This window comes from Pseudonaja textilis, chromosome 2 (genome assembly GCF_049901715.1).
Source record: "Pseudonaja textilis isolate UNSWEBS1 chromosome 2, rPseTex1.2, whole genome shotgun sequence".
Lineage (NCBI taxonomy): Eukaryota > Metazoa > Chordata > Lepidosauria > Squamata > Elapidae > Pseudonaja > Pseudonaja textilis.
In genome coordinates, this window is record NC_141991.1 from 122,194,024 (window position 1) to 122,221,674 (window position 27,651).

The window sequence follows — 27,651 nt, forward strand, 5'->3', positions numbered from 1 at the left end:
TTCATATTCCACCTGAATAAGATAGTTTCTGCAAATGAATCAGATTCTTCCAACTCGTGAGATTTAAAAAAAAAAATAGCAGCGAGGGTGCCGCTTCATCTTCGAAGGCTTATGTAGCTCAATCCTGTATTTGCGTGCTGCTAAGTAAATCCACTTAGGATTCAATAGGAAACTAACGGTATTGTAATTAAACATTGCGAAAATCGGTAGGGTTCTGAAAAAGAGCATTCATTACATTAGATAAGCCTATTTAACAATTTGACCGTCCCATCATATACACTATATACCTATTTGAGTTCTACTGAGATCAGTAATTCGTGTGTAAATCAAATTATAGCTCAAAGGTTATTTGTTATAATTATTTATTATAGCCCAAAGGCCAGAAGTAAGTATAAACAAGTTTACAATTGGAATGACTTTTTACTTAGATGATCCGTGAATGTAGTCCCACTGATTTGAGCGACAATTTGGTTCATTCTAAACTAATGCCGATCCAATCTGGCCTGCTGAGCTGATTAAAAAAAAAAACAACTCCGTAAAATTGGGGAATAAATGTTAACTGAGCCAGCGTGACTTGAAGAGAAGCGTGTGGCACGCGCGTGTGTGTGTGTGTGTGTGTGTGTGTGTTGGGTGCGCGTGTGCCCGCAACATCCGTAACAATTTCGGGAATCTACAGCTACCTCTTGTCTTCCCTCTGCCGTGGCAACATGTTTGCGACCGGAACCTTTGTGACGCCATATGGACAGAAGGGTGGAGCCGAGGAGAATAGGTCGTTGCGCTGTACGGCAATAGGGGGAACGGATTTTCTTCGCTCCCGAGTTCGCCAGAAAAGATGTTGCCTTCCCTACAGGAGTCCGTGGACGGAGATGAGAGGGAGCTGGAGAGCAGCGAGGAGGGAGAACGGAAACCGGAGCGTAGCAGCAACAGTTACCACTGCTTGTACGGCTACCGAGGCTCCGGGTAAGAGAGGGAGGGCTGCTCCGGCGGGTCCCTGCTGGCTTTCTCTTCCCTGCGGGTCTCCAGCCTGAACCATAAAAGGCTGAAGATCTCTCTTACCGACTCTTTTATGATCCAGCATTTCTGAATCTGGGGGTCCTGGATGAATTCATTCCCGCCGTCGTCCCATCCCCTTGGCTGAGAGCGATGGGGCTTGTCGTCCAATTCATCTGGGGTTCACCAAATGAAATGTTTGGTAACAGTTGAAAACGGTTGGTGGGGATAAAACCAACACATTATTTTAGTCCAGTTTCTCGTTTCCGTCCGTGTTCATGTAGATGGTAGAAGGTGTATGTCTGGGCATGAAATCTAGCCTAGGTCCATTGATTTTCCTTGAAATGTGATTATTATGTATGTTTCCAACCCATGCGGTCCCAATTGGGCCTGCAATACTTGCTGAGGTCATCGATCCATCTTGCTTTAGGTCTCTTTCAGGGACGCTTTTTATCAAGCGGGATCCATTCTATGACTGTCTTGTCTTCAATTCTTCTTGCTATGTGACCAGCCCATTTCAATTCTTTGACGCTCTTGATGATATTGTATACTTTCGTTTCTTCTCTAATCCATGTGCGGGTCTTTCTATCTTGTCTTGGAAACATCTGGAAGAGGCCTTCATCCTGCAAATGGATAGACCAGGGATCTCAAACTTACAGCCCACAGGCCAGATGCATCACGTGCTGCCCCCCACCCGGTTTAGCGAAGGGGGCAAAAAGTCCCAATACATCATGTGACACCGCGAGTTTGACACCCCTGGGATAGACAATGGCTAAAATGATGATGATGACTATTATGCAAATGAGAGCCAGTTTGCTGTAGTATAGTAGTTAAGGCTTCAGACTAGAATCTGGGAGATCATTAATTCTAATCCCATCTTAGATACAGATCCGAGGTGGTATTCAGCAGGTTCTGACCAGTTCTGGAGAGCCAGTAGTGGAAATTTTGAGTAGTTCAGAGAACTGGCAAATATCACCTCTGACTGGCCCTGCCCCCACCTATTCTCTGCCTCCTGAGTCCCAGCTGATTGGCTGGGTCTCCTTTGGTTGCTCTGTACAGGAGAATGGAGCTGGAAAGCAGGCTAGTGGGGTGGGGAGGGAATGGGGATTTTACAGTATCCTTCCCCTGCCATGCCCATCAAGCCACACCCACAGAACAGGTAGTAAAAAAATTTGAATCCCTCCACTGAGCCAGATGGATGACCTTGGGCCAGTCCCTGTCACTAAAACCTAGGAAGCAGGCAAAGGGAAACCATTTCTCAAAAACCTTGCCAACAAAACTGCAAGGACTTGTACAGGCAGTCTCCAAATATCAGACACAATTAACAGAAAAAAATACGACTACAGTAGGTCTGTTGACGGATGAATTTATCTAATGCATTTTAAAATGTTGGTCATTCATTGGAGTTAACTCATCTGGACCTATCAAATTCTTCTTTTTTTTTTTTTGAAAATTTTATTTGGGTTTTCACAAAAACAAAGTACAAATAAAACATCTTTTTTTGAAAATAGCATGGTCTCAGATTATCACTTCTTCATACAGACACAAAACTCAATTTCATGCTCATTTTTATAATCTATTCCATATCTTATTACCGTTTTATATTTTCTGCATAGTTTTCCCCCTCTTTTAATTTTCTCAATTTTATTTTAATTATCTCAATTCAAATCATTATATTTATACTTTTGTCTGTCCTGTTTCAATTTCATATTATCTTTTCTCATTAAACAAATTTTCCCCTGTAATTACCAATTGGAGTATGACACCTTTATATCTTTTAATTTTATCCATTCAAATTCTTATTTAAGCTTCAGTGTATACCTTTAAGATTATAGCATTCAATATAATACATAACTTCCAATTGAATTCTGCTTGGTACATTCTTAAAATACACACTATATTCTTAAAAAGAAAAAATTATATATATATGTAAATAAAACACACATTCCATTCCAATTCAATTCTATCATTAATATTCATTAAAATCTTAACATCTTTAACATTTCTTTTCAATTAAATATCCTACTTCCTTGGGAACACTTATAAACTTTCCATAGTTAATTCTCTTTTTTCCATTTTTCTCACTTATATTTTTATAAATCATTACTAATAATTAAAATGTTCCCATTTAATTCTCTCAATCACTTTAATTCATTCATTTATTAACAAACATTCCACTACATTATAATAAATATTTTATCCATCATTTTAGTCGTATTTTCTAAAATTATTTGTGTTTGTAATATAACAATGCTATCTTATGTACCTTTGCAGAATCCCTTTTACAATTAAATTTTCACCCATTATCTCTAAACAAGCTTATGGTTACAATCCTTATATCTTTTCCCTGTTTCTCTATTTCTTGTTTCTGTCTTTTACAGTTTCTTTTCCTTGCCTTCTTCCTGCTCTTCTTCTCCCTCCCCTTTTTACCCCCTCGTCTCTCTACTTCTAACTCTCTCATCTGTAATCCCCTCTTCTGTTGCTTTCTAATATTATACTTATCTTTCAAATTGTTCTTCTTCTTTTTGGTTGTTTTTTCTAGTCTTAAACCTTTCACTCTCTTTCTCCCCTTTTCTCCCCGCTCCCACTTAAAATTATTTGATCATTAAAGATGGCTTCTTCTTTGTCCCAATCTTCTTGTTCTGCAAGTATTTCTTGTTGTTTCTCATAGTTCCAGATCTCCATTTCTAGGAATTGAAATACGAAGCCAAAAGAATCTCTCCCTTCTTGTGCATCTTCTTTCCATTTTTTAAAGTTCCATTTTCAGTTCTTCTAAGAGTGATGCCATTTTAAAGACTTTTAAACAACCACCCGGTTAATTTTAGTCATCTAAATGCAAAAACCAAAAATCATCAAGTAATCCAAATCATCCAAGTCTGTTTCTTCTTGCCTCTTTTTTCCACTTTCTCTTCCTGGGGTTCTATTATTTTGTTACCAAGTTTCAGTTAAAATGTATCTTTTAGGAATCTTGTTAAAATTTCACAGTAAGTTCCTTTTAGTTATAGTTCCATTCTTTAGTTCCAGGCAGTCTCCTCCATTTTTCCAGATCCTGCCCTTTTATTCTTTTTTTCCCCCTCCTTTCCTGCTTTAAAAAACTTTTAAATATCCAGAAATCTTTATTATCCCTTTGACTTTTATTTTCAGCTTAGATGCCTATTAATGTCAAAGTGGATTTTTTTCAATTTCTTGCTTAGGTCTCTTAGCTGTCAGTATAAGGAAGGGAAGAAAAAAAAAACCTAATCCTTTCCCTTCTCTCTCTCCTTCGCAGCTTCAAAATCTTCTTTGGGAACAATGTTGTTTAATTTAAATTCCAGGGTACCTTACGTTGTTGCTTTTTCGGTTTAACCCGGTCGACCAAAACTTTCTCTTATCTTCCTCCTGCACATTCTTTTCCGGTTCAGTTCTTCTTTGACGTGGCCATTTCTGACCACCGCTGCAACCGCCTTCGGGAAAGGGAGTAATGGCCAGCTGGGGAAGAGAGATGCGGCTCTCCTTGACCCTGCTGGCAGTCTCCCTCTTCTTCACCACCTTTACGGGGTGGCTTAGCCCCGAAACCAGCTGGCTCGGGGTGCTCTGGTGGTGAGCACAGATCGAAACCATGCACGATCGCGGATTTCGGTCTGTCGCCGAAGAGACTCAAACCGGAAGCCCCTGGACCTATCAAATTCTTCTGAGTTGTTCAGAGGGCTTCTCAAAACAAGGTATCATTTGCCTATTGTGAATCCAGAATACTTCTGCAGTTGTCTATTCAATTCCCCAAAATCCCAATCTGCTCTTCCCATTTCAGGTTTTCATTCCCTCTCCCTTAGAACAATGATAGCCATATGAAGTGTTTTCTGTAACCGCATGAGTTTTGTCTTTTCATTCATAATTAATTTGACTTTTTCAGATTACACCAAGGGTTAGGCAGTGATGTTGGGAGTCCAAGCAAATCATCAGCCGAAACGTCTTCAGATGACTTCAGGTAAATGAACTTGGCAGAAAGATTTTGCGTGCTGCATCTTGGATTGTTATAACAGACGGGAACGTGCATACCACTTGTTCCGATCAACCATTGTTAACTGTTACCAGACATCTGATTTGGGGCACTACGAATGCACAAGAGGATCCTTTCTGGATCTGATTTAAGTCTCTGCTTTTGTTCTTCTAATTTCCCAATTGGTTGAGGGCCAATTATCTGAGGAGTTCCCTAACTAAGTGCAAACTATTTGTTTAAGGTTAGCGGGAGGTATCTTGAGAAAGATTTCTTACTTTCCTAGGCCCATTTGCCAAGCATGTGGGAAAGGATTGTGCTCCCTTGGAATTGCAGTCATCTCCCACTCTTTCTGTAATGAGATGATAGAAGCAATAATGGTGTGACAAACATCTTAGAAGGAACCCTCCCTAATTTTTAGGGAGGAGGAAGAGATGTATGTTCCCAACTAGCAAGATTCTGTTGATATTGCCTTACAATAAAATTGCAGCTAGTACTTCTGGGTGTGCTTCTTTCCTGGAATTCCTCAGAAGGCTGACATCAATCTTGCAAATTTCAAAGTGCCTCTTCTTCCCACTTGCCATTACAATCGCCCGTGTGGTTTCTGTGGGCTAAGTTGCCTCTTATCTGACTGTTGTCAGGTTTGCAGCTCTTCCTCTTTCTGTTTTATGACAGTCTAGTTATGAATCTAAGTCCAGCCATCTTGAATTCTGTTGACTCTTCCTCATCGATTTGTTTTGGCCATTAGTAGTTCAGATTCTTGTAGAGAAGGACATTAGCATACAATAAACCTATATTTGTTTGAACTGCCTGGACTCCTGGTTTCCTGCGCTTGACAAACTAATATAAGACGTATGAGAGTTCATTAATTTATGTTTTTATGTATTTTCCATCTTGGGGAAAATTGTCACTATTCTTAGAATAGATACTTAAAAAGAAACTAAATTTATTGCTTGCCATTACAGATGGAACTGCTGCTCCTGGTATGAGCCATAAATAAAGATATTATATAGAAAGGGGGAAAATCCTTGTGTGGGAGGAGACCAAATCAAGGAAAATATAGTTTAGAAGTCTGTGGTCTTCAGTTTCACGCTTTAATTCCTATCCGTTATTCATGCTCATTAAAACACATGGAGTTGTACAGTAGTGCAGAATAATTGAAGTGTGCAACTTTGCAGCTCTTGATTTTACTCCCAGTTGCATTTCAATTGTTTTTTAAATGGGAGATGCTTGAAACTTCATACCTAACTGGAAGTGGCCTCTTTTTCTTTGAAAGCTTGACATTTAATCTCAAGTACGAAGGACTGGTTGTGAATTGCTGGTCTTTGTAACTATAATTTAATTAAACAGACACAACAAAAGCTCTGTCTTACCTAATCATGTGTGGTTGTTTTTTTTAATTTCATTTATGAAGCCTTTCATTGGTGGACACTAATTTACCAACTGAAGCTGAGATGGAGTTGCGTGGTTTGGTTGCCAAGTATCTCAACAAAGGAGCTTTGTTTGAGGGGATGGGCAACGTTATATCGGTCGAGCTGAGGTAAGGCTGTAGATATGGACTGAGATGTCCAGTGATCTCACACAATTTTAATTAATTGTACCTTTCTTAATAAATCACCAGTGCCATTTTATTAAATTGTATGAAATCAAATTAAACTGTGGGTGTACTTTTAAGTTTTGTTTTATGAGTCAAAGATTGAACCGTGCTATTTATTTCTGAATTGTCAACATCCTTGTCATGCCTTTGAAGCGTCTGAAAATGGCTGGTTGCAGAACAAAATAAAACAACCTCTCCCCCCCCCCCATCTCAAAAAAGTCCTGGCTTTTAGAGTGGCTTTCTGATCCTCATCCTGTGGTTTTTTTTTTTTAAACTGTCGGTCCAACTGAACAAAATTTACAAGATGTGATAATTACAGGTAATCCTTAACAAAAGAGCTTTGAGCCCAAAATTTCTGTTGGTAGGTGTGAGACCGTCTTTAAGTGAGTTTTGCCCCATTTTATGACCTTTCTTTCCACAGTTGTTAAGTGAATCACTGCAGTTGTTAAGTTAGTATCACAATTGTTAAGTGAAGCTGGCTTCCCCATTGACTTTGCTTATCAGAAAGTCTCAAAGGGTGATCACATGACCCTGGGACACTGCAACCGTCATAAATATGATTCCATTGCCAAGCATCTGAATTTTGATCATGTGACCATGGGAATGCTTGCAACAGTTGTATGTGTGAAAAATGGGTCGTAAGTTTGTAATACAGCATTAAACTTTTTTCAGTGCCATTGTAACTGAACAGTTACGAAACAAACTGTTATAAGCAGAGAAGTGTTTGTATTCATATACTTACTCATTGTCTAAGCTTTTAATGACATTTAATAACTATCAAATTAAGAGTTGTAAGAGCTTCAACTTAAAAAAGGCAATACGCATTCGCTCTGTATTCTGAACTGTAAACTTCATCTCACTATCTTTCAATGAATGCTCGCTTGATCAATGAAAATAGGTAGAGTAATCATATACTGAACTCTGATAGAGAGCTAGATACCTGGCAATATACACTGCTCAAAAAAATAAAGGGAACACTTAAACAACACAATGTAACTCCAAGTCAATCACACTTCTGTAAAATCAAACTGTCCACTTAGGTAGCAACACTGATTGTCAATCAATTTCACATGCTGTTGTGCAAATGGAATAGACAACAGGTGGAAAGCATAGGCAGTTAGCAAGACATCCCCAATAAAGGACTGGTGACCACAGACCACTTCTCAGTTCCTATGCTTTCTGGCTGATGGTTTGGTCACTTTTGAATGCTGGCAGTGCTTTCACTCTAGTGGTAGCATGAGACAGAGTCTACAATCCACACAAGTGGCTCAGGTAGTGCAGCTCATCCAGGATGGCACATCAATGCGAGCTGTGGCAAGAAGGTTTGCTGTGTCTGTCAGCGTAGTATCCAGAGCATGGAGGCGCTACCAGGAGACAGGCCAGTACATCAGGAGATATGGAGGAGGCTGTAGGAGGGCAACAACCCAGCATCAGGACCACTACCTCCGCCTTTGTGCAAGGAGGGACAGGAGGAACACTGCCAGAGCCCTGCAAAATAACCTCCAGCGGGCCACAGATGTGCATGTGTCTGCTCAAACGGTCAGAAACAGACTCCATGAGGGTGGTATGAGGGCCCAACGTCCACAAGTGGTGGTTGTGCTTACAGCCCAACACTGTGCAGGATGTTTGGCATTTGCCAGAGAACATCAAGATTGGCAAATTCGCTACTGGCGCCCTGTTCTCTTCACAGATGAAAGCAGGTTCACACTGAGCACATGTGACAGATGTGACAGGGTCTGGAGACGCCATGGAGAATGTTCTGCTGCCTGCAACATCCTCCAGCATGACCGATTTGACAGTGGGTCAGTAATGGTGTGGGGTGGCATTTCTTTAGGGGGCTGCACTGCCCTCCATGTGCTTGCCAGAGGTAGCCTGACTGCTATTAGGTACCGAGATGAGATCCTCAGACCCCTTGTGAGACCATATGCTGGTGCAGTTGGCCCTGGGTTCCTCCTAATGCAAGACAATGCTAGACCTCATGTGGCTGGAGTCTGTCGGCAGTTCCTGCAAGACGAAGGCATTGATGCTATGGACTGGCCCGCCCATTCCCCAGACCTGAATCCAACTGAGCACATCTGGGACATCATTTCTCGCTCCATCCACCAACGCCACGTTGCACCACAGACTGTCCAGGAGTTGGGGGATGCTTTAGTCCAGGTGTGGGAGGAGATCCCTGAGGAGACCATCTGCCACCTCATCAGGAGCATGCCCAAGCATTGTAGGGAGATCATACAGGCACATGGAGGCCACACACACTACTGAGCCTCATTTTGACTTGTTTTAAAGACATTACATCAAAGTTGGATCCGCCTGTAGTGTTTTTTTCCACTTTAATTTTGAGTGTAACTCCAAATCCAAACCTCCATGGGTTGCTAAATTTGATTTCCATTGATAATTTTTGTGTGATTTTGTTGCCAGCACATTCAAGTATGTAATGAACAAAGTATTCAATAAGAATAATTCATTCAGATCTAGGATGTCTTATTTTTGTGTTCCCTTTATTTTTTTTGAGCAGTGTATTTAATATTTACACGTAATGGGACTGTGAATATATGTGCCACTGCAAGGGCTAACTAGCCCTTTACGGGGAGGCAGGTTGGCTTTTGTATATCATTAAAATAAATATTGGATCTAATGTATCTAAGGAGTTGTAATCACCTCATGTGAAGCACTACAAGGAGTTAAGACAACTTCTGGTCCTCTAGAGGGTGCTGCACTACAACTCCCAGCCTTTTGCACCACTGGCTTGTGTGCTGTCTGGTGTTGATGGGATTAATATTTTAACACCTGATGGAAGGGGGCAGGTTTCCCAATCAGGAAGTACAAGAGCGTCCGTTAATTGTTTCATCACACTGCCAGGCGGGCTGAGGGGCTGTTGCATCAGAACAGTGTAGATGTTTCCTCATTTTGTAATACTGCAGGGTGATGGGGGAGGCTGCAGCGCTCAAGGTTGCAACTCCAACTCCCAGTCAGCCCTAGGCGGTCAGCGCTCAAACAGCACTTTTTTTTAAAAAATTGCCTGTTTTGCAGACATTAGGGTGGGCTAAAGATGGAAACAAAAGTAGGAGATTTCTGGCAGGCAAACCACTCATCAGAAAAAAAAAACAGCCGAAATTGCAGCTTTAAAGCAAAAGCCCTCCCTTTCTCTCCTTAGTGCTGCTGAAAAAGAGTTGATTTGCCACCAAAATGGGTGCTGCAGTGTTACAAGTGGGACACTGGGGTTTACAGGTTGCCCACTCCTGCTATACAGCTCTATTTAAAAGGAACTTGCAATTTAATGGGGCTATTCCCAGGTTAATGGACTACTATATATGTGATTAGAGCCTAAATCACTTTTGAAGTATTGCCTGTTGGGTGCTGTTTGCAGGTTTTTTTTGTTTTTTTCAAAGGCTGAACTTATTAAGAATAGCACAGCTAATACTAGTGCCTGATCATCCTTGAAAAGCTAAGGAGAACCAGTAAAGACTTGGATCCTGAACAGACAGGAACTGCTTTTAGCTAGAGATGAGTCCGGGAATTGGAAGGCAGGGGTGAATTACATCTATAGTGTTGTTGAGAAAATAACAAGGGTCTATCCAGCAGAAATGGACTTCAAGAGGGCTTTCCCTTTTGCTTTCCTAAGAATATTTATTTTTATCCGTTTTATCTTTATTTAATCCATTTCATGTTTGTAGACTATAGTGTAGTCCTTGATCTACGGCCACAACTGAGTCCAAAATTTATGTTGCTAAGCAAGGTGGGTTATCAAATGAGTTTTGCCCCATTTGCAACTTTTGCCACAGTTGTCAAGTGAATCACATGGTCATTAAGCGAATCCTCATTGACTTGGCTTGTCGGAAGCCAGCTGAGAAGGTTACAAAATGGTGATCACATGACCCCCGGGACACTGAAACTGTTATAAGTACATACCAGTTGCCAAGCGCCCAAATTTTGATCACATGACAGTAAGGATGCTGTGATGAAAAATGGGCCTAAATTACTTTTTCAGTGCCATTATAACTTTGAATGGTCCCTAAACAAATGCTTGTAAATTGAGGACTACCTGAACACAGGAATAGAAGGTGGGTGATTTGACTTTCCATTCACCAACACTGGTCTGAGGGAAAATCAGTAGAATCAGGAGGTTGACAGAAATATGAAGCGAAGTATATTGACTGGAGTTAAGAGCCTGTGTAAGATTCATGCCTCTGGAGGTTGATTCTGACCGAATTAAAACAAGGGCTTCATTTGTAATGAGATCGATGAACAGGCAAACTGCAGTGTGAAATACAGCATTAAACTGATTTGGGGCAACCACCCTGTGATTAATTCAGTATTCCAGAAACTCGGGTTGGTTGTTATTACTGCGTGTTGCAGCCGGAAAAATGTGCAGAAGGAGCTGATCCTGAATCGAGAGAGAGTCCCTTGGAGTATGTCATCTGTTTTTTGGGAGGTTCAGAGAAGGGGCTTGAACTATATCCTTTCATTATATTTCGGTCTGGGTTAAAATGGGACTGGAGGGGGAAAGTCCTTTTCTTTTTTTAATTCCCATTGTTTTGATTGTTCTCTTAAATTAGGCCAGAGAGGCATGCTCATTCCCAAATCATTTTTTTTAGGCTTCTGCGAATATCAGTTATACCCTCCTTGTCTTTTCATAACGGCCGAAAGACGTGGCTGTGCCAGTCGGCTTGGGGCCCCCGTGGGGGATCAGTGCAGTGGAGGCGGTTGATTGAATAATAACGGATCCCACCTCCCCATGCCCCCCTTCACCCCCTCCAGCCCCCTCCTCCCCATGTGTCCTTGGTTTTAATGTTTGATTTTAACTTTTTATGTTTTAACTTAGATGTAGGGTCACCCTATGGTAAGATGGGCGGCCAAGACATTTGATATATAAGTAAAAATAAATAACTGGATGTTTGAAATACCTTTAATAGATGGGCAGCACATAATTATAAAATGGGATAAACATAAAGATTAGGCCCAACTGAAGCATTATTTCCTTAAAAGTGATACATTCAGACTTGAGCTTGATGGATACATTCAAGATATGAAGACTTATTTAGATTCAAAGGTAAGTCTTGATGGAGAAGTAACTGATTCATTGCTGTTAATAACTTTGGATTACTTCTTTTGGCTTTCTCTCTTTTTTCCCTCCAATGAGATGGAAAATGTTGGTTTCTTTATAAGCCGTTTGATAAACTGAGATGCTTGAAGTTATTTTGAGTTCCCTGTGAAGATCCCTCATCAGAACTGTTTACCTAGGATAATGAAGACTTGCTGAGGAAGAGAGTTTGATTTCCACAATCCTCAATCTCTTAAGGACGCGTTAGAGAAATCTCAATTAAAAAAGCTTTATCTCACTTGCCAAGCATTGGTGTGCTCTGGGCCTGTTTTCTGTGCATCTCAGTGGTAGAATAGGAAAGGTATTTGGCACGTCCAAGTTACTTAGAGAGCAACTAGTTTCTGCTTCAAGTGCAAGATTCAATTGTTTGCTACCTTGTAGTTGGAAGAGAAACAGGCTAATCCGACTGTTGATTCTCCTGTGTCTCTTAGCAGTTTCCAGTATTATCTACATGGTGTCCTTCTAGAGCAGGGATATCAAACTCAAAGCCCGCGGGCTGAATTTGGCCCGTGGAGTGTTTAAATCTGGCCCGTGGGGCCAGTCTGAAAATAGCTAAGAACTGGCCCGTGGTGCTTCTGGCAGCCAAAGTGGGGCACGTGTGGGGGGCTGCGTGCGGGGACCCCCCTGCACCCTGTTTTTGGCATGGACGGCCTTCTGCCAGCCATGCTGCCAGCCAAACCGTGCATGCCCCCCCCCCAGTGCCCCGTTGTGGGTGGCAAAGTACAGGAGGCCATCCAGGCCAAAAACGGGGTGTTGGGAGGTGCATGCAGTTCCCTTGCCTCGTTTTGGTCAGCAGGGTGCTTCAGGAGGCATCTGTCCTGTCCCCTCCCCCCCCAGCTGGCCCACAGAGAACTACAATATTCATCTGGCCCTCAAAGAAATCCAGTTTGACACCCCTGCTCTAGAACAGGAGTGTCAAACTCACGACCCATGGACCATATGCATCGTGTGCTGGCCCCATCCCCACCCTGTTTAGCGAAGGGGAAAAAAGTCCTGATACGTCCTGTGACGCTGCCATGACGACATGAGTTTGATACCTATGCTCTAGAGTGTTCATGTTGGCTAGAGAATCGAAAAACTGGCCTTCAAGAATTTTGTTCAGAGTTTATGGTTGTTCTGTGGGAACCAAGCTCTTTATGAGTGTGATTATATGAAGAGCCTCAAGATTCTCATACTTCTTACTATCTCTGTGAAAACATTAGACATCATTCAAGGTAAGGAGAGCTGTGTCACCCACATGCCACCATGAGCCGTGGTGGTGCAGTCGTTCAGACTGTTGGCAGTTCGATCCTCAATGGCTCAAGGTTGACTCAACCTTCTGTCCTTCTGAGGTCAGTATTATAAGGACCCAGATTGCTGAAGGCAATATGCTGACTCTGTAAACTGCTTAGAGAGGGCTGTAAAGTACTGTGAAGTGGTATGTAAGTCTAAGTTGGGTGTCGAACTAAGGGCCTGCGGGCCATTGTGTCATGTGCTAGCCATGCTCACCTCCATTTTAGCAAGGGGGGGGAAGTTGTGATATGTCACGTGACGACAAGATGATGCCGTGAGTTTGATACCCCTAGTCTAAGAGCTTGACGCTTTGGCATCCGACACTCTTGGGATCTCCCTTCATTTTGAATATGTCACTTCTGGATGCTGCTAATACAGTTCTCTCTAAAGAGAAATCTTGAAAGAAATATCTATTCTTGTTTGCAGATTACTGATAGGCATATAGGGAAATTCAAATGTTGTCTTTCAATAGCTTGGCATCCCTTGTTGGGGATTTGCCTTTGCATAGTGGACTTGCCTTGTCTTTATGCTGTGGGCTAGTGCTGGCACAAGGAATTGCCAGGGAATACTAATTCGGACTTGGAGGCCTCAATAAAGACTCCTAATGTCCGGTGTGTGTGTGTGTGTGTGTGTGTGTGTGTGGATGTGAGTGCCTGAGCCTGTGTTTGTGGAATGTAGCTTATTGTGATGCACCATAAACACTTTTTAGCATCTCTGGGAGTTTCAAGAATAATTTGTAAAATAGTATGGGAGGACTATAGCTGTTAAAAGACAGACCCGGGAGGAGGGACTCCCCTGCCCGTATGCCTGGGTGAGCTCAATACAGCTATTTGGATAAGCTGTTACACAGCTACTTCTCACTCACTCTCTTGATTCAAGGTAGCAAATTAGCCCCAAGGGAAATTTCACAGGCTCTGGGATAGGGAATGGCTAAAAAGTAATCAACACTTGGAAGCTGTCCCAAGTTGTTTCCCTGAATTCCCCTTTGCAGTCACATATCGTGTAGAATGATCAACTGTTATTTCCATTGGGTGCAGCAAAGCAACCTGGAGACCTGCATCCAGCCGCTCCTGAGAACTTGGTTTGAGGATTTGGTGTGTCCTATTCAGAGGGTGGTGAAGCTTTTCCAGGAGAAACTTGCCTTTGTGTTACATGCTGTGAGTACCACGCAAAGTTCACTCCTCCTGGATCTCTGTTGGTGTGCTTTTGTTTGGGTTCCTGGTTGAACAGTTTGCCTTATTTATTAATTGTTTTGGCTGCAACTGTTGTGATAGTCAAAGTGTGTACAAATAAGACTTCACTACTTCAAACCATCTTTAATTGTGTGTCCTGTCACCTAGTGGGTGCCTCTTTCCTGGACTATTACCAGGACAGGGTAGGAGTGGGGAGACACACTGATGTAATGTGCTAGTTGCTGTCCTGCCATATTATTTTTTTACCTTCAGGAAAGCAACACAATATAGCTATAGAGCTACACTCCAAGGGGCTATTTGTGGGAATGTTGATGGCTTAAACCAGGATTAAACTTGTGGCCCACAGACCAGATGCATCACGCTCTGGCCATGCCCACACCCAGTTTAGCAAAGGGTGGGGGGAATTCCTGATAGGTCACGTGACGCTGCTGTGACAACGTGGGTTTGATACCCCTGGCTTAAACAATTGGTCAGAATTAAGGGTTTGATAGCTTGAATAACATGATAATAACACCTTTGTTTTAAGGAGCACCCGCTTTAAGCTGTACATGTAATTCATTTTAAAACTGGGCCAGCAGTTTTAGAAACATGGATTTCCCTTACTGCAGCTGGAATTAATTTTCATGTTTTTAAACATATACATTCAATTATGCTTAGTCAGAGCTTTTAGCTAAAAAAGTTTGAAAAGCAGTTTCTCTGCAGATGGGGGGTGGGGAGGGAGGGAGGGAGGGAGAGAAATAGGTAGGATACCAAAAAATAAGGTCTTCTTTCAATAGAGTTTGACTCTTCTTGATTTTTTGGGCCTTCGATTCAGCGTTGATGCTTTCTGACTGTCTAGATAAATTCCTGCAGTTTTCTTAACAAGATTTTGGAAGTGGTTGGCTTCATGCTTAAGGCAGGACCAGAACTCCTAGCTCCAACTACACCAAACTGGCTCTAGTTTACTGTTATTTGAGGTCAAATTCCTGCTTAAACAGGAAGCCCTCTCACCTTTGCTCATTAACATTTTAATACAGCTGAAGCTGTTTGAAAATAAAATGGAGGCCAGTGAGAAGTTTACATATACAGATAGTCCTTGACTTACAGCCATTCCTTTAGTTCGAAGCTACAACCACCACTGAAAAAAGTGACTTATGACCAGTTTTCACACTTATAACCATAGCGACATCCCCATGATCAAAATTTGAATGCTTGGCAGCTAGTATGTACTTATGACTACTGCAGTGTCCCAGGGGCACGTAATCGCTTTTTGCAGCCTTCTAACAAGCAGAGTCCATTTAACGACCATGTTATTAATGAACAACAGCCGTCATTTTAACAACTGTGGCAACAACAAAAAAATGTCAGAAGATGGGGGCAAAACTCACTTAGCAATTGCTTTGCTTAGCAAAGGAAATTTTGGGCTCAACTGTGGTTGTAAGTTGAGGACTATCTGTACATTCTGAGTGATCTGGAAGATGGAGGAAAGAGAAGAAGAACAATTGACAGATGTTCAACTGATCACCTGGTGAAAATAAAATTGCTAGTTGATAACCCGTTACATCTTCATTGCCAAGGCTCTTCAAACTCGGCAAGTTTAAGGCTTGTGGACTTCAGCTTCCAGAATTCCTGAGCTAACATGACTGGAGGAGGAATTCTGGGAGTTGAAGTCCACAAGTCTTAAAAGTGTCAAGTTTGAAGGCCCCTGTTCTTGGCGATGAGGCCAAGTGTCTCCTGAGACAGATAAAGAGCATAGAATTGTAGTCTAAAGTTATGTCATTAGGCCAAGTAGTGACATTGGGTCTGTTCTTTCAAGGCTCTGAGTTGCACTCCTGTTGAAGTGAATGGATCTGAAGAAAGGACAGAGAAGGATATTAACAGGTAAAAAAAGCAAAAATCCCTCAAGATGATATTCCTTAGGGCCACCCTTGCTCCTCCTGAGATAACCGCTTAGCGGAACTTGACTAATGACTATACATCCTGGAAATCTATTTATCTTCTTTCCCAGATTCCTTCGAGCAGCAAGTCTTCAAGATCTGGTCAGGGAAAGTATGACGACTTCCTTATGCACAGCCTCAGCAACAGAGGAGCAATGCAAATCAGTGGTGATTGACTTGAATGGGCCACAGCTTTGCTTCCACGGTGCAGGTAAGCTTACAGAAGGAGATACTTCTAGTACCCGAGTACTGCTCAGTAACATTAGCACAAGGAATGTTGATAGACTGGTGTTTTTTTAGACCTCTTTACAAAGATAGTTGTTTAAGGCAGACAGTCTTATTTGAGTCTACCCTTACTGTAACCTTCCTCTTGCATTAGTCTAATATACTCAAATATAGCAAATTGATTCCCTGATTTGGAAGGGTTATGAGGGTGGAGCAATACAGAGATTTTGACTGGGTTATTTCATGTAAATTGCTTTGTTATTTGGTTCATTTAAAAAACCCCAGACCAAATCCAAAAGGCAATCCCTTGGGAAAACAGAACTTTTCTTTCTTTCTTTCTTTCTTTCTTTCTTTCTTTCTTTCTTTCTTTCTTTCTTTCTTTCTTTCTTTCTTTCTTTCTTTCTTTCTTTCTTTCTTTCTTTCTTTCCTTCCTTCCTTCCTTCCTTCCTTCCTTCCTTCTTTCTTTCTTTCTTCCTCCCTCCCCCCCTCCCCCCCTCCCTCTCTCTAACTCTCTCGAAAGAAAGAATTCCTTACAATCATTGTCACATTTTTCTTGGTCTTTATGGCAAGCTTCACATTCATTGTAATATTATGCTGGTGCAGCCTAAAGCTGCAATCTGGAGTCCCTTCAGAGCATGGGTGTCAAATTTGCTGCATCACATTGCTATCACACAACGTTTAGTGACATTTTCCCCATTTGTGGAGCTGGGGTGGGGGTGGCCTGTGCATGACGCATCTGGCCTGCAGGCTGCTAGTTTGACACCCGTGCTCCAGAGGCTTAGAACTTTCAAATCCAAGAATTGCCAGATAGCATCGGATCTAAAAGAATGGAAATGTGACACTTGTTGTCATGCCCCTGGTGGAGGCAGACTCTGAGGGAGAGGAGGAACAGCTGACAGGGAGTGGAAGTGTGGCTCCGGAGGTTATGGAGGAGGCTGGGGAAGGGCAGAGGCCGGCTGGGCAGTCAGAGGAGGACCCAGGCCCATCCCCTCTCCATCCTAGGGCACGCAGGGAGGAGAGGATAAGGGAGAGATGCGGTCTACTTGGGAGGAGAGGGCCTTGATCCTCTTCATGGGCTGCAGCTGTGACAACTGGATAAGAGTACAGACATGCATATTGGCGAGTGCTGGAAACAAAGCATGGAAATATCTCTAGTTTATGGTTCCTTTCTTGAGTTTGGCACCCTTCCCAGTGTGTGTTCTGTTATCTATGGATGTCCTCCAGCCCTTATCTTGCCTGATTTGTGTTGTTTTTTATTCTTTATAATTTAAACGACATTTCCTCCTTCTTGTAACTGCTTATGTGGGAGATTTTTGTCTCCAGTCAAGGATATTTGGAGCTTGGAAGCAAAGTGAATGAATAAAAGGGGCTTCACCTGTTTTTTGTTACTGTGTTTATTTTGTATCCTCATCCTGGGTCATCACCCATGTTTAAGTCATCAGTTTGAACAAGGCTGGCCTAGAAAATCATATCCTTACTGCTGGCCTCCTAAAGTATTGATGGCATTTTATGCTAACTAGGCAATTAAGAAAAACTTTCGTGATCCAAGCTAGACGTTCATTGTTACTGAGTATTTTGTTCACCCAAGGATTTCTACAAAACTCAGAAGCAACCCGTCTGTGCTGTTGCGCCTTAAAAATATATTCTTTACTATCATGTGTCATTCTTTACTTAATATATGTGGTATTTTCCAAAGGATAGGTTTGTTTGTTTTTTAAATTATGTGTCATCAAATTGTTTTCAACTCCTAGCGACCACATAATTTCCGCTGTCCCTAACCTGGTATTTCATGGCTCCCAATGGTGCACTCGTCGCCACTGTAACTGGGTTCATCCGTCTTATTTATTTGAGTTGTATCCCACCTTTATTATTTTTATAAATTAACTCAAGGCAGTAAACATACCTAATGATCCATCCTTCTCCTATTTTCCCCTCAACAATAACTGGTGGGTTGGGCTGAGAGACAGGGACTGGTCCAAAGTCACCCACCTGACCTTAATGGCTAAGGTGGGACTAGAATTCACAGTCTCCTAGTTTCTAGCCTGGTACTTGAATCATGCGACCATATTGGCACAAGAACTACAAGAACTTTGTAAGTACATAAGGAGTGTCTGTGTCTTGTACAAAACCTTTTTCAGGTACCTTTGAAGACATACATACATTTTACTGTATTACCTGAAATAATAAGAAGTTTCTTTTTCCAACAAATGTCTCAGGAACAAATAGATTCTGTGAAGATTGGACACAAGCATTTCTGAACGTTTCCGAAGGGGGCAATCCCTTCCTTTTTCGGCAAATGCTGGAAAACTTTAAATTGAAGGTAAATATCTGTGTTGGGCAAGAACAATGAGAATCGTAGCCCAAATGCATCGGCCAGGACACTGGCTTGAGATGGCTGTTCTTTGTGATCTTTAGAAATAGTGGTAGATGAAACTTTTCACATATTATAATTTCTTTGAGTCTCGTGTGTTTCCCCATCCACCAAATCATAATCTATTTCAGACAAAGAACTGGGTGTAAATTAATCTCCAGTTGAAATCAATGGAAAAGTTTCTGTTCTACTACTACTATATCGCTGCAAGTTTGGATCTTCAAGCTGAGACACAACAATTGTGGCTCAAGTATATTTGTTCTAAAGCAGTGCAATCTGAGTCTTGTGTTACAAAGAGTGGTTTTTGCCTATATGATTTGATGCTGCCACAACTACAGTCATGCATTGTAGGGACATAGAATGTTTATTTGTTTGTTTGTTTATTTGTTTATTTAGCATATGGCATACAGGTAGTCCTCGACTTACAACAGTTCATTTAGTGAATGTTCAAAGTTACAGTGGTTTATGGCCATTTTTCACACTTATGACCATTGCGGCATCCCGTTGGTCATTCAGTCAGAATTCAGATGCTTAGCAATTAGCTCACATGTATGTGATTCCCTTTTGGGACTTTTTGCCAAGCAAAGTCCCATGGAAAGCCAGATTCACTTAACAAGTGCAGTGATTCACTTAAGAACATTGGCAAGGCAGGTCGAAAAATGAGGCAAAATTCACTTAACAACTGTCTTGCTTAGCATCAGAAATTTTGAGCTCAATTGCAGTTGTAAGTCGAGATCTATTTGTAGAGTACATGGATAGCAGTAATAAAATTGTAGAGAAGGAACACATACTACTGCGGCACACATACGATGGAAATCAATTTTGTAAGGCTTGAGGAATTTAAAAAAAATTGTTATAGATTACATTTTAAATATGTTGATTTATCTCAAGAGTCTTCAAACTCAGCAAGTTTAAGACTTGTGGACTTCAACTCCCAGACTTCCTGAGCTAACATGACGGGAGAAGGAATTCTGGGAGTTGAAGTCCACAAGTCTTAAAGCTGTCAAGTTTGAAGACCCCTAATTTATCATAAGAGTAGAATAAGTGTTCTACATATTAATATCTAGGCCATTTATCCAATTAAATATTTGTTAGTTGGAGAATGCCTGCTTTTCCTCCTGTATAAGCTCTCAAATGTATGTGCTCCAGGGAATCTGCAGTGCTATGTGCCCTTGCCGAGGTGGGCACTCCCTTTGAACATAAGGGGCCTCCTTGTGAGAGATGTACCTTGAGTGCCAATTATTTTGGGAGCTACTAGATTAAAGATGCTAAGTTCTTCCTCCCAAATTTCTCATTTACTGCTCCTGATTCCTGTATACTAACATGTTGTGCGTGCAGGAAGTGCACGAGTTCATATTAGGCATCCAAAGAGCCACTGTATGTGTACAACACATCTATTGGCAGTGTACCACAGCAGCCTGCCCCGATTGCCCTGTAGGGGGAAGTCATCCACCCTTCCCTTCATGCCCAATGGACCATGTGCAACTGCCTTTTATCCTAGTGACACTGTCAAGGATGGGATTGTGTGAACCTTGGGTTTCTGTCTAGGCTTTCTCAGCTGGATCAGGACACTGGCATACATGTTGGCTGCTTTCTTTTCAGGCCATACAGGACATCAACAACCTGAAGCGGTTCATCCGGCAGGCGGAAATGAGCCATTATGCCTTGTTCAAGTGCTACCTGTTTCTAAAAAACTCTGGCAGCGGCGATGTGCTCTTGAAGATTGTCAAAGTAGAATATGCCGAAATGCAGGAAGCCCGGAACGTCATCAGTGTGCTGGAAGAATTCATGAGGGACCAGCTTGGAGCTTAAATCCTCCTCCTGAACCAAGGGTGGCTTGTACAGTACCCAGTCAGCATGCCTCCATGTAGAATCACAGTTCTTGAGTATGTAGGCCATTTTTGTGTTGAATCATGTGAACTTACCGTGGAGGGCTAGACTCAGTCCCAGTTCCTCACAGTACACAAACGCGTGGTCCAAAAAGAAAACTCTTATCACGGCATCTTCTGTGAGGTTGAGTTAAATTGGTATTTGTTGGTATGGGAACAAGCTGAGTGTTCAGGCGCTCACCCTCCCTGCTTTTTCTTGTCTGTCTGCTTGTAAAACCGCAATTTTGTTTCCCTGTGGTATCCAAACTCTGGTTTTGGGCTTTCCTTATACCCTACAGTCAAAAGCAGGATCAATCCAGAGCTTGCAATCCCTACATATTAGGCCACAATTTTCTATAAGAGCCAGCTACTATAAATGAAGAGCAATGGGGTTGATCTAGACTTCCTGGAGGTAAAATAAGCATAAGGGCTTTGTCAGCATTATTAATTGTGTTGGAAGGGAGAGGTGCCAGTGTAGAAGTCCAAATGGTATATGAGCAGATACATGTACAGATCTTGGCTAGCCAAAAGCAGCATAGATGCATGTTTGGATCAAACATATGGGTTTTCTTCCATTTTGTCCTGCTGTTTTATACACACACACGCATACACACACTAGACACACTTCTCCCCTGCAAACAAGCTATTTACCTCAATGCATGCATCCTCTCTCAGTCCGTCAGGGTGGCTAAACTTGGAGCCCCAAATAAATTACACATTGGTCAAATTAATTATTAGTTATTTATATTTATACTTGTAAAACTTGACCCCATTTTTAGAAGTTGTAGATAATGGGATTTTCGTGAGGTATGCTTATATCAACCACTCACTTGGGGGGTGGGGAGAAAGCTGAACAGTACATCTGAAATAAAATCTATGCACAAAATTGTTTGTGGAAAACTATACTTACGTACACGATAGAAAAATATTTTGACATTTCTTACAACATGCTGCTTTGCAAGCACACTCTTTGCTTGAATAGCCCTTGATGGGAAAAGCATGTTCTATTCAGCATATTTTAAGGCAGAATCACTTCATTTGGTGCTATAACAATAAGCCATGGAGGAAGATATTAACTGGGTAGGAAAATAAAGGTTCATCCTTCTTGCATTTGCTAATTCAGCGTACATTATGGGGCAGTGGAAATTCAACACAGTGACTAATAATGAGTATTAAATTTGGCGAACATTAATGTATTTTTGCTACACAAATTCAACCTGTAATATTCTGTGAGCTCTGATTTGCATTCTGCTTGGAGATTTTGGAGAGGCTCAGAAAGCTTTCTTTAATGCGGAACTATTGAGTAATTAGGATATTAAATACATTCACCTTCAAGCAAGGTTGGCTTTGTTCCTGTTTCTGTTCACTGCTACCCTGAAAGATTGAATGTATATCGTTTTCATCACCATATTTCATAACTTGTTCTGAACACAGGAAAGGTGGTTGGTAGTAAAGCAGTGATAAGGGTTGGACTTGAATTTTGCGGTAGAGTAGGTGCGTGGGGAGTGGGAGGTTGGTTGACAAACCCAATTCTGATTCAGGGGCCAGTTCAGTAGGATGAGGAAGAAAGTTCCGGAAGTCCTAAGGATTTTGAATACAGTTTGAGATAAAGTATTATTTAACAAGACCATAGTTCGAGATTGTTAAACTGAACCTTCAACCTTAAAATGCTTGTCATTTACTGTAAATATTTGTAGAATGTAATAATTTTTTTAAAATGCAGATATGAACTAACCAGGAAACATTGCATCTAACCTGGCAATAAATTCCTATGTGCTGTGAAAAATGCGAGGAGATATACAGAGGTCAAAATTTGAAAGGAACAGTTACTAGTCAGGAAAGTTCACAAGAATTGGGAGAAAAGAAAGAAACAAGCAACGGGCGAAGCGGGGGCGGCGTGTGGATTGGGTGTCCTCAGACTAGGCAGTTACCACTATTAATTCTTCCTTAAAAGGTTTTTTTTAATAGAAGATCGATATAGGTAGTCCTTGACTTACAACCACAATTGGGACCAGAATTTCTTATCCTTAAGAGAGCCACACCCAATTGGATGACCTTTTTTTTTTTTTTTTTGCCACGGTCGCCAAGTGAATCATGCTGCCGTTAAGCAAATCTGGCTTCTCCAATTGATTTTTCTGTCAAAAACCAACTGGGAAGGCAGCAAATGGAGATGACATGACCCTGGCAACTATGTATCATAAATAACGAGCACCTGAATTTTCTCTCACGTGATCATGGGGGAATGCTGTGACTGTCATAAGTGCAAGGGTTGGTCGTAAGTCACTTTTTTGTTGTAACTTCAAATAGCTGCTAAATGAATGGTTGTAAGTTGAGGAGTACTTGCCTTGCTGATGGGAGAACAGGGTTGCAGGAGAATATGACTGGAATGTCGGGTGAACGTGATGATGGTGATTGCACGATTAATGCTTTATACAGGAGCATTCGAAAGAATGGGCATGAGGAAATCACTACAACGTTCCTCTCAACATACCTTCAATGTCTTTTGAATTAAAACATTATAGGGGTATTAGTACCGCTCCAGGATTACATTAGTCATCTATACAAAATCAGGAAACGACACCCAGAGTGCTCTGCCCACCCACCCACGTGTGCAACACATGTAAATTCTCAGCCAGCAGGACCAAAAACTACTGTTCCTAAGGAGAATTGTAGTTTGGCATGTCTGGAGGGGATCTGATGAAGAAGATAATAGAAAGCAATCCACTGTGAAACCAGAGTATCCAATAGGCCCAGTATTCAGAAATCCCTGAGTTTTGTTAACACTGGCACAGGCTTCTTATTCTATTTTGCTCACCTTTGCAAGTTGGTTAATGGGGGAAGATTCATTTTGCTGTTCTGTAATGCATTCAAAAGTATGTATCATTTCACTAGGAGACTATAAATGACCACTCCAGTTAAATTTAATTTGACAAGTTAGTTTTCTTTATCGGCCCTGGCAGGACTTTATAGCATTCCTTTGAATATTGTGTACTATTGGATGGTAACCTTTTCCCCCCATGCACGTTTAAACACTCACTTTTTTCCCTTGCATGTGAGCAATTCCCATTGAAAGGCTAATCTGAATCAGACTAAAGAAATAGGAAACCAGATACTTGGGAGTAGAGTTCCTGTTGACTATGCTTTTGGAGGGATCCAGTGGGGCTGGGAATCCAACATCTGAAGTGTAACTGGTTTCTCCTTCACCTAATTTAAACAGTGCTTCATAGATCAGAACCAAAACATATTTGGGGATCCTGGTTTGTTTGCCTTTGGCCAGCTGGTTTGTTAAAAAAAATTGCACCTTTCTGGTTGGAATGTTTCGCAATTATTTGAGGAGCCAGCATTTGTTCATATAGCAAAAACCATTGATTTCTGACCAGAATCCGTTCTTGTCTGTTTCCAATACTAAACACACATCTAGGACTCACTGGTCACCACATCTGTATCCCAAAAGGGCACCAAATTATAACTTACAGAGAAGGCAGCCTCGTAATCTTTTCCTGCCTTCCTTTAGTAAGAAACAAAACTGAATACCCAGTTTCATTTTCTCTGATTGATTAAAAAGCAGGCTGAACCGAAACACTGGAAAGGAAGAACATGTAGAATATATAGACAAAGGATTAAGCTCTCTCATCCATACCTTTCCTCTGGCAAATTGTACTCCTGATCGTAAGCCAGCTATCAAAAACTTTTCAAGCCTGGCAACATTTTCCCTTTTTGAGGTGTTCAGTTCAAAAGACACCCAGAAGTTATAGCAGATCTCAAAATATATTTTTTTAAAAAATCATAGGAAAGTTTCTACCAACCCCCCCCCCCCCAACCCCTTCATATACAGATATCTTTCTGCCTAAGATAATTTAAAAAAAAAACACAATACTAAATGATACTAATGTTCAATCCCTTGGAGAGGTGGCATCAATTTAAGAGCAGGCTGTGTCCGTGAAACATCAGTTTGAAAAATGGTGAATGCAGCTCTTTGAAAGAGCAACTTATCTACACATCACCCTTGGCCAGGTGATATCCACGCTCAAGCTAAGCAACGTTCCCTTTTCGTGAGCTTCCCTGTTCCTGTTCAGTTGCTTTTAAAACTATGATTCTTCATTATGAAAGAAAAGAGCTTGTCTGATTTTGCACTTTCTGCTTCTCAGCCGATCATGCAAAACTTAGCTGAAGAGGCAACTACATCCCCACTGGTATTTTTAATCTCTCTTTTTGATACCAATATAACGGTTTTAAATGTGTATGTCGGGGAAGTTATCAGAGAACCTGACCAGAGCAGAAAAAGTACTGTGAAAATGCTAAGAAGGAGTACAGGATGCAAAAACCATCTGTGCCAGACTAATTCCGCGAACTAGCCAGAATATTTGGACCTAAGAGAAATATTCCACTCTCCGAAACAACAATACTCCAGAATAATTTGGTATTAAATGCAAGTTTAACTCCAAAGTCCTTCCATCCTGTGATATTGGAAGAGTGAAATAGTAAATTTGTCTCAGAATAGGTGGGTGAGTGGAAGGAAGGCTTAAAAGTGGCATTTATATATTATATTGAGAATCTTTATACTACGTATCCTCTGATGTGGGAGAAACCAATGTTGTCCCTGGTTCATGATGGAGTGCCTATTGTAAGGTAAGAAATGTGTTAATGGTCAGAAAACAGATTTCCTCTCTAATCATTGCTCCTATCAATCCAAACCTGGATTATATTGGGATTTGCATTTGCTGTCATATTAAGGGCTGCTTTCTTATAAAGACAAAGAGGTAAGATTTAGAATAGAATAGAATAGAATAGAATAGAATAGAATAGAATAGAATAGAATAGAATAGAATAGAATAGAATAAGAGGGACCTTGGAGGTCTTCTAGTCTAACTCCCTGCAGGAAACTCTACACCATTTCAGACAAATGGTGGTTCAAACTCTTCTTAAAAACTTCCAGTGTTTGAGAATTCACAACTACTGGAGGCAAGTTGTTCCCCTAGTTAATTGTTCTGTCAGGAATTTTCATCTTAGTTCTAGGTTTGTTAGTTCTAGATTTGACAGGATGTTGTTTTCCTACAGGGAGATCATGTGCATCACATTTACTTCACTTTTGTAGATCAAAGTAAGGAAATATAAAGCCAGATTTGAATTGGGTTGACTGCTTGGTGACTTATGGATCCTTCCATATTGACTCTGGGTAGCCATACAGAAGTGGTTTGCTATTGTCCTCTTCAAAAGAGGGACTGTTATTGTTTTTAGGTGCACAGAATGACCTACAACCTTGTTATCTCCTGCCAGTATCCTGTTCCAATACTAACCAGGTCTGGTCTTACAAATTTTTTGAGATCTGCCAAGATCAGCCACGTGCTACCACATAGTTGGGTAGCATGCAATAAGTATGCTGCAAACTGCTATATGTGGAGAGAAGCTACACGTGAATGCAAGCAGAGCTGATGTTCAGACTTTCAAGTGAATACATGGAAATCAGGGAGAGGCCAGTTAATGCTTCCTATCACAGTTTCTTCCCAGTTTCAAATTCTCTATCCATTCACCTGAATGTCTGAACAAGTCATGGTGACAAGTCAGTTTTCAATTCTTTGTTAAATGACTCATCAGAACGACAATATTAAGCAACCCTTTAGGGTTTCTGCAGGGTTTTGTTTTTCTTCTGATTCATGAATTTTAATTTCTAGGGTTCCTGATGCAAGGCTTGGTTTGAGCAAAGATGTGGAGTTGATCTGGAACTCTGCTGTTATCTCTCATTAAAAGGGAAGAGAGTAGTGTTGCTGCTGACGTTATGTATTCCAAAATATTTTGGATTCTGCGGCGTTTTCTACAAAACAGTCTTCTCTGGCTTACAAGAGATGTAGAAAAATCTGCACACCGAAGTGTCAACAGGCTCCCAAAGTCAACGATTCGGCTCATGCATTTGCAAAAGCTCTTTAACGTTAAAATGGTACTGCTGTAATATTAACAGTCATCCTGACAAGCTTTTGTTTTGTTTAATGACCTTTTCCCTTTTAATCATCTTTGCAAACCTTTTTGATACTCTGATCCCTCTCTTAAAGGCCTTCCTGTTTGGGGAAGCAAATGCTTGGCGTTTCAAACCTTTCTGTGCCACAACGATGCCCGAAGACTAAAATTTGCAATACATTTGAGACCTGTGCAAATAGTCCAAGCAGAATGTACAAATTAACAATAGAAGCCAACAGTGGAACATTCTGAAAACATGTCTCTTTTCTTCCTGGATGATAAACAATGGTAATTTTGTAGTCGATTCCAAGTTAAGTTATGGGGCAAGTCATAGCGGGTGAAGAAATCAATAGAAAAAGGTGACAAAATAATTTTAGAACAAGAGAAATATGTTTTGTCCCTCGATGAAATACTGGTAGCTTAGATGCATTTGTCTCCACCCGGGATTGTACATACTTGTGCTGATGGTTCAAATTTTTCCAGCATGTTTTCGGTGCAGTAAGGCAAGAATTTGCAAATTTCTGGAATGTGCTTACTAGAATAATGATCAATAATATTTTGCAGCCTTATCTCATTCTTTTTCTCTACAGGTGGTCCTCTACTTATAACCACAATCGAGCCCAAATTTTGTGTTGGTAAATGAGACAGTTAAGTGAATCCTTGCTGTTGTTCAGTTGTTAAATGAATCTGACTTCCCCATTGACTTTGCTTGTCAAAAGGTTGCAAAAGATGGTCCCATGACACCCCCAGGACACTGCAACCAACCAGCATTCGAATTTTGATCATGTGACCATGGGGATGGTGCAACAGTCATAAGGGAAAAGTGGTCATAAGTCATTTTATTCAGTGTTGCTGTAACTTCAAACCAGTGGTGGGATTCTACCAGTTTCCCTACCGGTTCGGTGATCATGCACTTTGCACATGCACGGGTGTGTACACACACACACACACACACACACACTCACACACACAGAGCTTTCCAAACAGCAGCTGAGGCTCTGCCACGCCAATCAGCTGAGAGGATAAAGAACAGAAAAGTGCAGGGCTGGGTGGGAGGGCCGATCCTGCATTTTTCTCTTCTTTCTCCTCTCAGCTGATCGTCAGAGCTTTTTTTTTATTACTGGTTAGGCTGAATCGGTGGCAATTTTTGCTACCAGTTCAGGCTGAACCGGTAGCATTTCACCACTGCTTCA

At 41.3% G+C, this 27,651-nt stretch overlaps 1 protein-coding gene across 1 annotated transcript; it reads left to right on the forward strand.

Moving 5' to 3' along the window:
• Positions 1-751: 751 nt before the first annotated feature.
• Positions 752-20,707, forward strand: C2H17orf75 (chromosome 2 C17orf75 homolog). Its single transcript, XM_026711167.2, is given in 11 exon segments — positions 752-960; positions 4,880-4,954; positions 6,378-6,503; positions 10,874-11,014; positions 11,553-11,610; positions 13,971-14,090; positions 15,922-15,986; positions 16,114-16,253; positions 18,484-18,587; positions 20,241-20,430; positions 20,433-20,707. Coding segments are annotated over 11 exon segments (1,224 nt in total). The 5' UTR covers positions 752-832; the 3' UTR covers positions 20,510-20,707.
• Positions 20,708-27,651: the final 6,944 nt, after the last annotated feature.